This window comes from Megalops cyprinoides, chromosome 25 (genome assembly GCF_013368585.1).
Source record: "Megalops cyprinoides isolate fMegCyp1 chromosome 25, fMegCyp1.pri, whole genome shotgun sequence".
Taxonomy (NCBI): Eukaryota; Metazoa; Chordata; class Actinopteri; order Elopiformes; family Megalopidae; genus Megalops; species Megalops cyprinoides.
In genome coordinates, this window is record NC_050607.1 from 4777071 (window position 1) to 4790961 (window position 13891).

Here is a 13891-nt window from a genome sequence, read left to right on the forward strand (position 1 = left end):
CAGGGCCGCGCCCAGATGGAGACTGTGAATACCATGTTTATCTCTAAAGACTGCTGATGAACACAGCGTATCAAGAAAAAACGTGCCTGTGGAGACAAACCCTCCCTGCGGCGGGAGAGGTCTCTGCCTGTCAGTACCAGGACCAGCCCAAGCATAGGCCAGCACAACTGCAATGTACTGCAAACTGGCTGACATCACTGCCCACACACTTACTGTACATCTACTTTCTACATGAGAATAAATACACAGTACCACTGACTGCTGTTCCATTCCGAAACAGCATTATGACATCACTTCCCACACTTTTAATGAACATCTAACGTATGTATGACAGTAATATGCAGCATACTGACTGCTGTTCCAAAACAAACATTCAAAAAAAAAAAAAGAAAAAAAATCAACCTTGTAAACAGCAACACTTAATGCGTGCTACAACCAACCAACCAAACACATTCCCTGAGGGTCTCTTCCAAAGACAAACCAACTTTTTCCAGAAAACATCAAACACATTCCAGCTTTAATCAGGCATGCTAAAGAGCAAGTATTAGAGAATTCAGCAAACAATTTGTAACCCTTTAAGCAGTCTTGTTACTCAATAACTTATCAGCATGTTTTACCCATAATGCACAGTATCCCCTTCTCATGCTGTTCCTGAGGTGATGAGACCCTCCAGTCTGTTGATGCACCAGGTCTGGTTCCCCTCCACTGTATATGCCGATGGTCGTTCTTAGCTGCTCACACAGTGCGTTTATTTTTAGGCCGGCCTTCCTGCCCCATGACACCCAGTCAGCCAGCCTGTCTGTCCCTGTTGTGATGGTGACTAAGCGCTGCTGCAATCACCCGCATTGGCGGTTGGGGGAACACCCAGGCCTCTCTGGTGTGACCCCACCTTATTTTGGAATGACCCACCAAGAATAGCACGGGGCTTCGTCTGAGCTCGACCGTCTCATCTCCTGGGAGTCTCTGAGCGAGGGCGTGGCCCGCACGACGTGCAAATGCAAGGGACGCGGATGATGTCAGAGCTCACAGCCTGACGGGACTGGAGGAGAAGTAAAGGTCAGACACACACACGCTTTCTATGTTCATGTTTACGGCCGGGAAAAGCGCAGCATCCTGTCAGAGAGTGGGTGTGAGGGGTGGTTTCAGCTCACCTGATCGTTTGGGGATGTCTCAGGGCCCCATCACAGCGAGGCTTTGTGCAGGGTTGAGCCCCACGGCTCTGTGCCTCCAGTGACAGAGAAAGACACTCTACCGCTCTCTTCCTCCCGCCTCACTTCGCCCTTTGTTCAGAGTGTCGCTCCGCTCGCATCTTAGAACAATGAAACCGCCCAATGGGGTGGGGGCTCCTGTCACCTGTCGAATCCCTCTCGCTTCATCAAAGACAATCACAATCAGAACACCGAGTGACAGCTACACCATCTTCAACGGGTCTGCGAAAGGAAGGCTCCGCCAGACTGCTGGGGAAAGATCAGAAGACACTTTCCACAAGCAAACTTCTCACAGCTTGCGTTCTGCATTACAGCCTCTATGCTGATTCTGTGAGTTGTGAATCCTCTTACTCCATACTCGGAGACAGTTTACTGACCGTGACAAGGAGACAATGAAAGTGCCTTTGGCTTTCCAGCTCAATTAGGCCACGTCCCAGAAAATCAATGTACATCACACAAAAGGATCCAGAACAAGACACAAAATCAAAAAAGAGAGAAAGGAGAGACTGGCTGATTTTTAACAACCCCATCTGAGACACGCAAAATGAGACCGCTGTCAAAGACCATCATAAATTTCACACACGGGTGAGAACCAAATCTGAGACTTTCACAAACTGGCAAGAAGTATAAGCAAGGCAGGTATCCCTGGACAAATGTATCTAAAGGAACATGGCCAAATACTCAAATGCCTGCAGTCTTCTTAGCGGGAGGTTGAATGCTGAGGGTGAGACTGAATTTTCCGTTACAAATAGTCAGAGGAATAACAGTTCTGAAGATGACCATGTAGAATGAAATAGCTCTCAATGTACTTATATGTAATGTATACACACACACACACACAGCACCTGTCCAGCAACTTCCCCTGAGCTGTTCCCTCACAGCTGATTGGTGGGACAGCAGACCCAGGCAGGGTTCAGATGCAGCCTGGCAGCTGGTCTTTAGTGAGATGCAGCTCCTGCATTACACATTCCCCACCCACCCACCCCACTCCCCAGCCCTCGCTACAGACACCCTCGCCCCCACCCACCCACCCATAACCCCCACCCTACCCCCCCACCCATAACCCCCACCCCACCCCCCAGCCTCGCTAAGGTCAGACACTTACTTGATGTCACGGGTTGGTCTCTGATCTCCACATGGTGCTGAGTGCAGGGGGTGAGACAGAGTGGGCGAGGGGTCCAGCCAGGGAGGGGGGGGGGGGGGGAGTGAGAGTGTGGACTAAAGAGGGAGAAAGAGAAGGAGGGAGGGAGGGAGGGAGAGGGAGAGGGAAGGAAGGAGAGGGAGAGAGGAGAGACAGAGGGAGGGGGAGATAGAGGAAGGAGTAAGGGGGGGAGAGAGAGAAGGAGGAAAGGAGGGAGAGAGGGAAAGAGAGAGAGAGAGGGTGAGAAAGGGGGTGTGATGGAAATCACAGAGCAGTAGCAGCAATGAAAGCGGCAGTTGAGGAGGAGAGGAGGGAGGAACAAAACAAGAACAGAGACAGCGTTAGTGCACTGCGCACAGCCGGCCACAACACACTGACAACACACTGTGCACTGCGCACAGCCGGCCACAACACACTGACAACACACTGTGCACTGCGCACGGCCGGCCACAACACACTGACAACACACTGTGCACTGCGCACAGCCGGCCACAACACACTGACAACACACTGTGCACTGCGCATGGCCGGCTACAACACACTGACAACACACTGTGCACTGCGCACAGCCGGCCACAACACACTGACAACACACTGTGCACTGCGCACGGCCGGCCACAACACACTGACAACACACTGTGCACTGCGCACAGCCGGCCACAACACACTGACAACACACTGTGCACTGCGCACAGCCGGCCACAACACACTGACAACACACTGTGCACTGGTGCAGCAGTGGTCCAGCAGGGAATCAAACCAGAAACCTATCCGTTACAAGCCCTGATCCTTACCACTATGTTGCACCGCTGCCCCTGTACACATATTTCCAAATCGGGGTTTGATATTATCTGAGCTTGGCTGAATGCTCCAAACACACACCACATGGGTCACTCTCCTAAGGCAGGCTGAAAGTACCCCATACCCCCATCCAAAGGCTCTTGCTGTGGTTCTCACAGAACATCTCTGTGTGCCTCTGGATAAACCAGCCCAATTTCTCCCGCCTTCACTCTGAGGAACACAGAGAGCTCAGCTCTCTCACGCCATTAAACACCCCCAGCCTCACACTCCACACCGAGGCTCATTTTCACACACTGACAAGCTCCCAGACACCCGTAACTCCAGCAGAGGGACACAAAGGAAAACAATGCACTGACTCCAAGAAGGCAAATCGATTCCATTGTAATGGCTGAACCTGCTTGGTTCTGCGCGAGTGTGGTTCTGGTCAGAGGGGTACTGTCGACCCGGGTTCAGGTCCAAGGTGTTTTTTTCTGTTCTTTCAAATGGGTTCAGGTCTCCTGGGGGTGACAGGGGACGTGTATTGAGGTGCCCAAACGGCCTGAGGTACCTGAGACCTCCTTAACTTACAGTGAGATTGGTGTGCTACAATCTGCATGGCACCCAAAAAAAGCCTGTAAACACTGGGCTTGTGGGGAAAAAAAAAAATAACACTGATATCTTACAGAAAACACAAAAGCCCGAACTGAAAGCCTGCAGACATCTTGACATTTGAGACAATACTGAAGTCTTTGTGTCTGGTTTTGTGCCTTTCGTACAATCCCAGGCTGTTGCACTGAGGCCGGAGCTGGGATATTGGCAGACAGAATAATGGCCATAAAGATCCTCCTAACACCTAGGCTTATAATCACAGCACACCACAAACATGGCTGGTCAGAGAACTGGAGAAGGCAGACCAGAAGATCCTTTGATCCTTTCAAGAAACGGGTGAGGACGGGCCAAATGATCCTTCGTTTGGTGCAAACAAATCCCAGCCTGACAGACACATTTTGGCTGCTAACTCTCGGTACATCCTACTGCTTAGAGCTACACAAACCAATATGTGCTGTATTAAGCCTCTGGGGCTTATATTTCTCACCTTCTGGGTCTTGTCAATGCAACAAATCTATCATAAATCTGGGAAGACACGGAGAACAGCCTTGACCAGACACCATAACTCAAGAGAGGAACAGCTATGAACTAGTGACAAAGTACCCATCTGCCCCAGACTTCAGGCCAAGCCCATCTCCTGAAACAAACTGGAAAGTCCACCGGGATCATTTATTCCACTTTTTCCTCATTGTTTTTGTAGATGGATATCCATCAAGAACAGCTCACACTAAACAGAGAAATATGTTACAGAAGTATGCTTTACAGATCACAGTTTGACACAGCAATGTTCCCTCTCCCTCTCGCCCCATGGACTCATAATAAGACGGAAGACTACAATACAGAGACAAGGATAATATTATAATACAAGGATACAGGTAAAATGAGAGACGCCCTGTGCAGCCTCACCTGTTTTCTGTGTTCGCCACTCTGGCTTCACTCCTTTATCCCCTGGTTACTATCAGAGCGGGCGCTGGTCCTCCCAGTCCTGGCTCCGTAATCTCCTTACTGAGCCTAGCTACGCACAGCACCATGGCCACCGCCGCATGCTTCACAGTTTTCCTTTCATCAGACAGAGCTTTACTGGTGGTAATTACCGTTTGCTCATGCCCCAGCTGGCGCTCAGGAAAACGCACCTCCCCACCTGATAGACAAGTACCGTACAGAAAATGACTGTACTGACCTTTACAGTATCATGGTCTCTGGACCCATTTCATAAAATGATTTTCAGGTCAACTTCAACTGGCCACACCCCCCACCCACCTCACTACTCCCTCCTTACCCCTACCCGAGGGGGGCAATCAAACTCAGAAACTCTGGCCCCCCCACCAGGGTAGGGAGGGAACCCAAACCCAGATGCTCTAGCCCCACAAAGGGAGAGAAGGAACCCAAACCCCCTTCACTCTGGTGGTGAAGATTCCTCAGGAGAAATGCCAGCATCCGCTCCCATTGCTGCGCCTAATGCCACAGAGAAACCATCACCAGACGGCATGATGGGAGCCCTCATATGGAGAGGTCATGTGATTGGCTCCTTTTAGACACTGGGTGGCATCTGACCCTGGCCAGAAAGGTGAGTCCAAACGCTGACCGTACACCGACCGCTGACCCTCAATAGCTGGAGCTGTCTCACTGCTGCCTGGGTCATTTACCACCTTAATTAATGAATGTTATCAGATAAATTATAAAAGGTGCTAATAGTCCTAATTACCACATGTTTGAGGTGTCAGGCTCTCTCTGATGTATGGAGACTATGAGAATGCTGAGGGTGTAAGCCATCATGGGTATGCTGCTTCCATTCCTGTTAAGACAATCAATTACCAGCACTATGCAGGCTACTTCACTAATAAGTTACAGACTTCTAGGAAACGTTCACTGAAAACCAGGAGACAGAGGAAAAACACCTGAGCAAGTTGTCATAACAGGAAAATGAGTAGCCAGTCAGGCTCACATTAACACTGTTGAGGAATAAACTATGCCGGTATCCCTATTTTGTAGATTTAAATCAGTTCATCAGTATATCAAACAATTCAAATGCCTATAAATCCAAAAAAAGAAAAATCAAGATTCATCTTCTGTCAGAGCTTAAACACAGACTCAAGGTCAAGGTCATCTACACTTGATAATTACTCTTACGACGGGATTTAGCCCATCTTTTCAACAGCCTAAAGCATTGAATTTATTAAAAATATTCCTCTCAACAAAAGGCAAAGCAATTTTTCAGAACTGAAGAATGTCGTGAATGCAAGCTCACTCTGTATTGAAATGCGAGTTAAAATGAATAATGGGAGAGCGGGAAAAAAAAAACACAAAATTATTTCCAGCAACCGTAATTCCACCGCCCATCACTGTACAGTAATTTGGCACGGCACTGAAGATAACCTCATCAATTATAGCTAACTTCCTTTAAGAGGCAGACATTCCCATGAGCCTTTGTGTGGCCGCTACGTGCCTGGATTCCTCATTGGTCTCACGCGTGACCGCTTCCCCATACAGCCCATCACTGTTTCCACCTCTCCGCTTTGTTAACAGAGTTGTGACAGCCCCTATTCACCAGAATAAATTATAAACTCCAAATTGGATCTCCACACAACAGAGGCCCCTCAAATCGTCTTTATTTTACGTCCGCCTCAGTGAATAGTTAGCATTTCCCTTTTATCCCCGGCACATTATTACCCCAAGTATTACAATCTGATAAAACCCCCAATCACCTCCACCCCATTTCTACTGACTGTTAATTAGCACTACAATACTCATTTATATATATATATATATATATATATATATATATATATATATATATATATATATAAAAAAATAAATAATCGTGTAATGCAGCATGCTTTAGGATGCAGACAGGTTGCACTCCAGGCCCCAGAGTGAGCACTGCTGTTGTGCCCTTGGACAAGATAGTTAACCCAGAGCTGCCTCAGTAAATATCCAGCTGTGCAAATGGATAAAACTGTAACCTATGCAAGTCGCTCTGGATAAGAGCGTCTGCTAAATGACAACAATGTAATGCCACGTAATGCACTGGATATTGACCTCACTCTGGAAGCAGGTTCAGCTGTCTAACCCTAACCCTAAGCTTGCACTGCAGGTTTTCCCTGACTGTTAACAGCATCCTCAGGTTTCTGATGAGACGGCTGTACTAGAATATTGTACAGCAGCGGCATATTGGAACAGGGAGAAAGGAGGGACCAACGCAGGAGCTCTCCGCAGCATCCTCAGGTTTCTGATGAGACGGCTGTACTAGAATATTGTACAGCAGCGGCATATTGGAACAGGGAGAAAGGAGGGACCAACGCAGGAGCTCTCCGCAGTCTCCACTTTGGATATCCAACACCGGTCCTTTCGACTGTTCCGTCTCTGTGGGGGGGGGGATCGATCGCATCATCCCACTCACCGCTCTGTCTTCAGCCGCTTCCTCCGGCTCACACTGTACAGGCTTTCCAAACCCCATCGACACAATGGACGGAACACTGACCCCCAGGGCAGAACTAATCTCATTAATTTCCTCTCGAGAGCCAAGCAACCTGACGTGCACGATAAACACGGCTCTGCACCTCAACAGCTGCAGCTGCGTGTATTTCAGGCAGAAGGCTTACAGACACCAAGAGAGACACTTTGAATTGAAAATGATACTAAAAAGAGGGCACAGTGTAAGACATTCTGCTGATAAATTAGCTGCAATTATCAATACAAAATACTAAATGCACACTAATATTCTACATCTAATACTATTTTTAGTACTATACTTTATATATAAGTATATATACACAATAAATATTATAATCTTATAATAGTATTTTTATTACTTGAAAAGAGGGTGCTTCAAAGGACCTTCTAACTATGAGAAAATATCAGTTACCTATGAGGTAATATCAGTTAAACATTCTTAGACATGGCAAACAGAGCATCACTCAAATTCCCTGTGCAGAGCACATCACTGAGACGGCGGCCACTCTGGATCCTCCCAAAACAGCAGGCAGCTGTGGGCAGGGGCAGTAAAGGCAAACAGTGAAAGTGTTCTGCTTATTTGAACAAGTCCATAATGCCCCCCTCAGCTGTTCCGCCAGTGTCCAGCGGCCACGGCTCGCTTAATGAAAAACACTCAAGGAGCTCTTCCCTGTCAAACATTACACAAACCGCGGCGGTCAGCGCAAATCCCCCTCCCGCAGAGTTAACTGCAGCTGAACTAACGGCGGGGGAAACTCGACCCACATCAGCACTTTAGTGCGGTCCTGAAGCAGAGACGCCAAAACACCCAAACACACCCAAACACACCAAATACAAGAGGCATAACTTGGTCCGGACAGTCGCTTTTGGATGAAGTCTTTTGACGACACTGTGTCACAACATCCATCTTCCATTCGGTGAGGGTCAAATATCCAACAACTGCCTGCAGTTGAAGTGCCAGGGCTCAACTCGTCGGGATAACTTGTATCAGAACTACAACCTGCACCCTCAGAAAACTACAAACCTGAAAGCCAATGTGACGTGTCCACATCCAGGGTACAACTGGAGCAGAGTTCGACAGTCAGGGGCAGAAATGCTCATTAATTTTTGCTTTGCATTAGTTTTAGCCTTGCTGCCTGTTTCAGTGCAGTATCAAACAGGCTGCTGAGGATGCCACTGCAGCCACAAATCCAGCAGCACTGCCAACCCAACCCTGCATAGCTCATAGGGACACGGCTCATTCTGGTCACATGACTCTGCTTGACGTACCAGTACAACTCCTGGACAGGACACCAGTCTACCACATGGAAATTACCCATGATGCCTCTCTTTTCATTCTGATTGTTAAGAAAAGAGGCAGTAGGTGTCATTTTTAAATACTTTGATATGGGGATTGAGATGGGGACACTGAGATGGGGATTGGACCCCCAATCCTTTGGGGTCAGAAGGGGAGACTCTAAACCGCCAGGCCGCTGAAGAATTCCGAATGCAAACCGACATTCTGCCAGTCCTGAGACACGCCGTATCACTAACCGCTTTGACAGGGCGTCCCGTCACAGCGCGCATTAGCCAGGACCGTGACTGTCAGAGCTTTTGCGTTCAGGTGAATATCAGCAGCAAGGAGCACAGCTGCTGTCTCAGCCAACTGCCTTCCTAACACCGCAGCACCTGAGAGGAAGCGGCCGCCCCAGCAGGCCATCCGTGTCACAGCCATTCCATCCGGGGAAGATGACAGGCTCTGGCCTGGCAGAGAGACCCGTCCCGAGGAGCCAAGCCTGACGGAGGGGGACCGGAGTGAAAAGTGAGGCCTGGATCTTGATTTATTGCCTGTGTGGAGCCCTGGACAGCACCCATAAATAACACCCCCCTGATGAACAGACGTGAGGGCTGTGAAGCCGTGTGGATGAAACGGTGCTCGCTACCGCAGACGTGACTCTAGAGCCATTAATGCCACTGAGGATCCTCTAAAGACAGAGGAAAACACACACTGGCATAAAATAAGGGCACAAATCACACACAGAGACCAGAAAGCGGACTCACAGTCAAAAATATTAAAATACACTGTATTGAATCAATTTGCAAATTAGCTCCATTCACGTGCCAAATTTTGCTGTGGTATGGTAATGATAATGATATACTGAGTGGTTCTAACAGACAGAAAGTGGTTCAGCAAACCCTTTCTGCAGTGGCTGATTTAACTGCTTCAAAATAATATCTACTCTTTACAATCAGACACTCATTCAGAGACAACTCCTCTCTGTCAGAGGCTCTTTAACTTGAGCCCGCAGTTTTGGTGGGAAACTAGTCAGTTAGAACTGTTGAGGATGCATGTACAACGCCACAGTAATACGCAGTACGCCATGGACCCCTGACAGGAAATGTTACAGAACGACGTCTCGCAGGGTTTTTTTCTGCAGCTCTGTTTGGGGAAGTGAGATGAGTGCTAACAGGAAACCCATGCTGAGAAAAGGAGCTGGCAGCAAGAGAGTCCTGGTCTCCTGCCAGAGTGGGCAGTACAGTGGACAGCCTGGTTCACTCCACACCTCCGACGTCCCAGAGAGAACTCACCTGGTCTTCAGAGGCGGGTCACGGGACAGCCACTATTAAATGACTGACATTAAGCTAATAGCCTTCTGTCTCATACCAGAGTACCCTGCGGCAGTCCAAGCAGTCCTGTAAACTGTTAATATTAATTAGCATGGGATAGGGCAATCTGCTGACTGATATCAGTCTGGGACAGTGTAGTCCACTGGTGACTGATATCAGTCTGGGAGACGGCGGTCCACTGGTGACTGATATTAGTCTTCAATAGGAAGGAGATGACCAAATGAGGAGAAGGCTACAGTGAGATTATGGCTTTAGTGATAGGAGGCTGGGAGCTGATATAAATTCAGTCTTGTGTTTCAGCACTATGGGGAGCAGGGCAGCTCTTTAGTAGGCTGCAGATGACGTGAGTTCCTACTGAGAGAGGAGGGGATTACAGGGAAAGATAGAACTGATAAACCTGACAGACAGAAATGAGGGGGACGAGGGAAGGGGGGTGGAACCACAAGCAAGACATTAGGGAGAAAAACACACACTGCTCCTACAAAGGCACAGCTTAACAAGGACCTAAACCCCAGTACAGCCTAAAGAAATAATATCTTATGAAAAGCATGTTTAAAAGAAGACAAATGCATCCATGAGTAGCTGCGAGGTGAGAACCAAACCATCATAGGAAGTGAAGTCAGGGTATTTGCCGTTGACAGGAAAACCTATTTCACCAGCTGACTGAGACAGCTGTTCTCAAACTGCCCTCCCCTCCCAACAGCAATACACTAAAATATGACAGGATGACACATACACGACAACATCCTCAAAACAGACACAGAACACCTGTTGCCTTGGGAGTGAAGACCAACTGCACCGTTCCTGAGCGGCTGCAGGAGGCCAGCTACTCTCTGCCCACACAGTGAAGCCCACAGCCTTCACACACACAGACCCGACGACTCCATCCCAGAACATCAGACATAACACAGAACAAACAGATCCCCAAGAGAGGCAGACACTACAAAACCCACAAGTAAACATCCCTTAGACCTCAGCCTCAGGCACCGGGGTCCGAGATTTCTATACAGTGCTCTCAGCTTTACTGGAAACATGCAACCCGTTGTGGATCCCTGTTTGAAGAAACAGCCCTGTGCTGCCAGACCCGGCTGCACTCTGAACGCACCCACGTCATCTCAGCACTCTGAAACTCCACACGTCCGTTTGGAGCGTGTTTTTAACTGGGGGAAAAGCGCGTTCTGAAATTGCACGCCTGATAGGTGGTTACCGAACACACGGTGCATCCGTCTCTGCACGCAGGGGAGCTTTAGACCAGTCGCATCGCGCGCAGCACACATCAAACGGAGCGTGGGGAAAATGCGCGCACAGGGAATGCAGAACTCCGGCACAGTCAAAATGCAAATGCCACACCTCACCCTGTGCCACGGCGTGCTGCACTGCGATAGCAGCGACGAGCCGCTCGCCCGTCCGACCGAATCGCTCTTTCGGACAAGCCCCGAAACCTGCACCTGTAGCACAGGGGAGATGGCCACTCGGTCGAGGAGGAAGCACTAACAGACCCTGCTTTAACCGGCTCTAATGGAGAACGTGTGTAGCCCCGCTGCAGAGACACTTAACAGATAACTTTTAATACCAAAATGACAATCAAAGCCACGATAAGCGCATTCTATCTATGAAACGTCCTCGGTTTGCTGTGGTTCAAATGTAGACTAAGGACACACTTAAAGACATCAAAGTAGTTGCTTCCACTGATCATAAGCAGGCAGGACAAGAGCTTTCTGGTGCAAGGCTCTTCATAGCTTATGGTCTTCAGTATAATAGCACTGTTGCCTGGGATCCACCCCAGAGACATCAAACACCTAGAAGTGGAGCCTCTGAAATCAATTTCTACAGCAGCATTCCGCGAAAAGAAATCAATCTGCATACATGCACTCGAACGCCACTGTCCAGCTCTTCTGTAAACTATGCAAGAATGTGCAAGAGAACAAAAGGCACGCTTTCTGTGCGCTAATTCCTGGGACGCTGTCAGAGACACAGGGGAGCATTGTGGGAATGTGGGAAGTGAAACCACGCCACCGGGTTTCTGCACAATGCTCCTTGCTTGTTTCAGCTAACTTACCGCTTGTTATTTGTGGGGCCTGGCGGTGAGCACAGCTCTAATGTGCCAGCGTGATCCATGTTCACCCGGACGCTCACACCAGGCTACTGTGTACAACAGCACAAACAGACATCACATGCATACACAGAGCGTGTGTGTGCTCTGTGAGATGACAGTCTTCACCCAGCTCCCACTCTAAGAAATACCAGCTACAGCCTCCTCCTGACAGCCCTTCACTGTCTCTGATTAATCCAATCTAAGCTCTGATAGGCACACCCTGGTGATACCTGTGGTGATACCTGCCCCAGGGCTGAAGAGATGGCTGACCTTTCAGACACTCCAGCCACCACAAAAGACAGGAAGAACATGGACTCACGCCTGTCTGGTCCAGATGACGGGGAAAACGTGACCCAGTCAGTCACCGTCACATTCAGAAACTGTACTGTACACACTGTACTGTACAATACAAGCCACACAAGTTACAACTTCATATTCTCAAAACCATGTGCACAGAGATAAAACCCACATACTTTGCACACCAACTACAATAATACTCTGTAATTGTTTAACCATAAAAACTTTCTGCCTCTCTGTCCTGCAAATATAAGGCTTTTCGGTGCACAATGAACGCAAACAACAGAATTCTGTCATTTAGCAACACAGATGCATCAGCCACATCCTCCTTCACCCACCCGTAAAGGTGCCGCTGTTTGAGAACCCGTTGATGGGGACCCGCTCTTTAAAAGCATAGCAGTACGTACTGTGACAGGCTGGCGGTGAGGCTGTGGTGCGCTGAGGTCCTGAGAGAGCTGCTCTGGAGGAAGTGCCGCCCCTCCGCCCCCCCCCACAGAGTGCGGTTACCCTGCGATCCTCCCTGTCCTTCTGCTTCCGAGCTGCAGGGCTCGACCCAACACAGCGAGAGACTGAGCGCAGAGCTCAGAGAGCGGGAGGAGAGAGAGTGAGAGAGCAAGAGAGAGAGAGCGAGAGAGAGAAAGAGAGAGAGAGAAAGAGAGAGCAAGCAGGAGAGAGAGAGAGAAAGAGAGAGAGAGAAAGCAAGCAGGAGAGAGAGAGAGAGAGAGAGAGAGAGAAAGCGAGCAGGAGAGAGAGAGAGAGAGCCTACCAGAGAGCACTAGTCACTGTCTCATGCTATCACACCACTATCCCCTGCAACTGCTCTGACCACCTCTCTCTCTCTGCCGTCTCCACTTTCTTCTGCTCATTTTCTTTTGCTCACCCTTTCTCAAGCTGCCGCCCACTTCTTTTATTTCTTTCTCTCTTCCTCTGCAGCGCCTCTATGTTCCTTCCCAGTCTCTCTTCCTTCCTCTCCTCTTGTCTCACACACACCTCCCCCAAAAAACAGTTTACTGGTCAGTTCTTGCCCTTCTGCACCAATAAACTCAAGTGCGAGTTTTATTTCCTTGGTCATTGTGGAAAAACAATCAGGCATCCTGATTTCCTGGTCATTAATCCTGCTGTGTAACTTTTTCACCATTAATCTTTAACATTTAACACACCGTCCCCCCGAACAACAGGATACTTGTGTTTTTACTTGGCCTTTAATTAAAACGGTCTACGTGTAAACCACAGTGCGGTGTGTGCATATCGAAAGGCTGTATTAACATTTGTATTACCATCCAGGAAAACAAGCTTTTGTGGTTTCGTAACCTAATTTAGGCCATCAAATCCTCAAACAAACCCAGAATTGTTGTCTTACTTATTCTTTCTGTGGATAGTTACATTCTTTGAAAAACTATTCTGATTAATTTAACACACACAGACAGAGTGGGGGAGTGTCACACACCATCTTTAACACGGGAAAAAATTATGGATAGAAATGCAAATATTTCCTCTGTGAAACAGGCTACTTGCTTTTCAGAATGCATACCTTAAGGCACAGTATTACATTTAAGAATTTTGGTGAAGTCACCCTTAAAATGCATAATCCTTTCTTCCACAGAATTACTGAGACATTAATTTCACGTTTGCCCTACATAGAAAACCAGTTCCCTATGTAGGACAGAGATGGCTACAACAAGAAACAAATAGCCTCATTAA

At 48.4% G+C, this 13891-nt stretch overlaps 1 protein-coding gene across 7 annotated transcripts in view; it reads right to left on the bottom strand.

Moving 5' to 3' along the window:
- The window catches only part of osbpl8 (oxysterol binding protein-like 8), a 79788-nt gene that overhangs the window by 41009 nt on the left and 24888 nt on the right, over positions 1–13891 (bottom strand). For 3 of the 7 annotated variants that reach the window (XM_036520028.1, XM_036520026.1, XM_036520027.1), the window contains exon 3: positions 2314–2350. The exons of 1 other annotated variant lie outside the window; for it this stretch is intronic. In XM_036520028.1, the coding sequence (XP_036375921.1) occupies positions 2314–2350 (37 nt within the window). 3 more of the 7 variants (XM_036520033.1, XM_036520031.1, XM_036520032.1) reach the window with 3 other exon arrangements.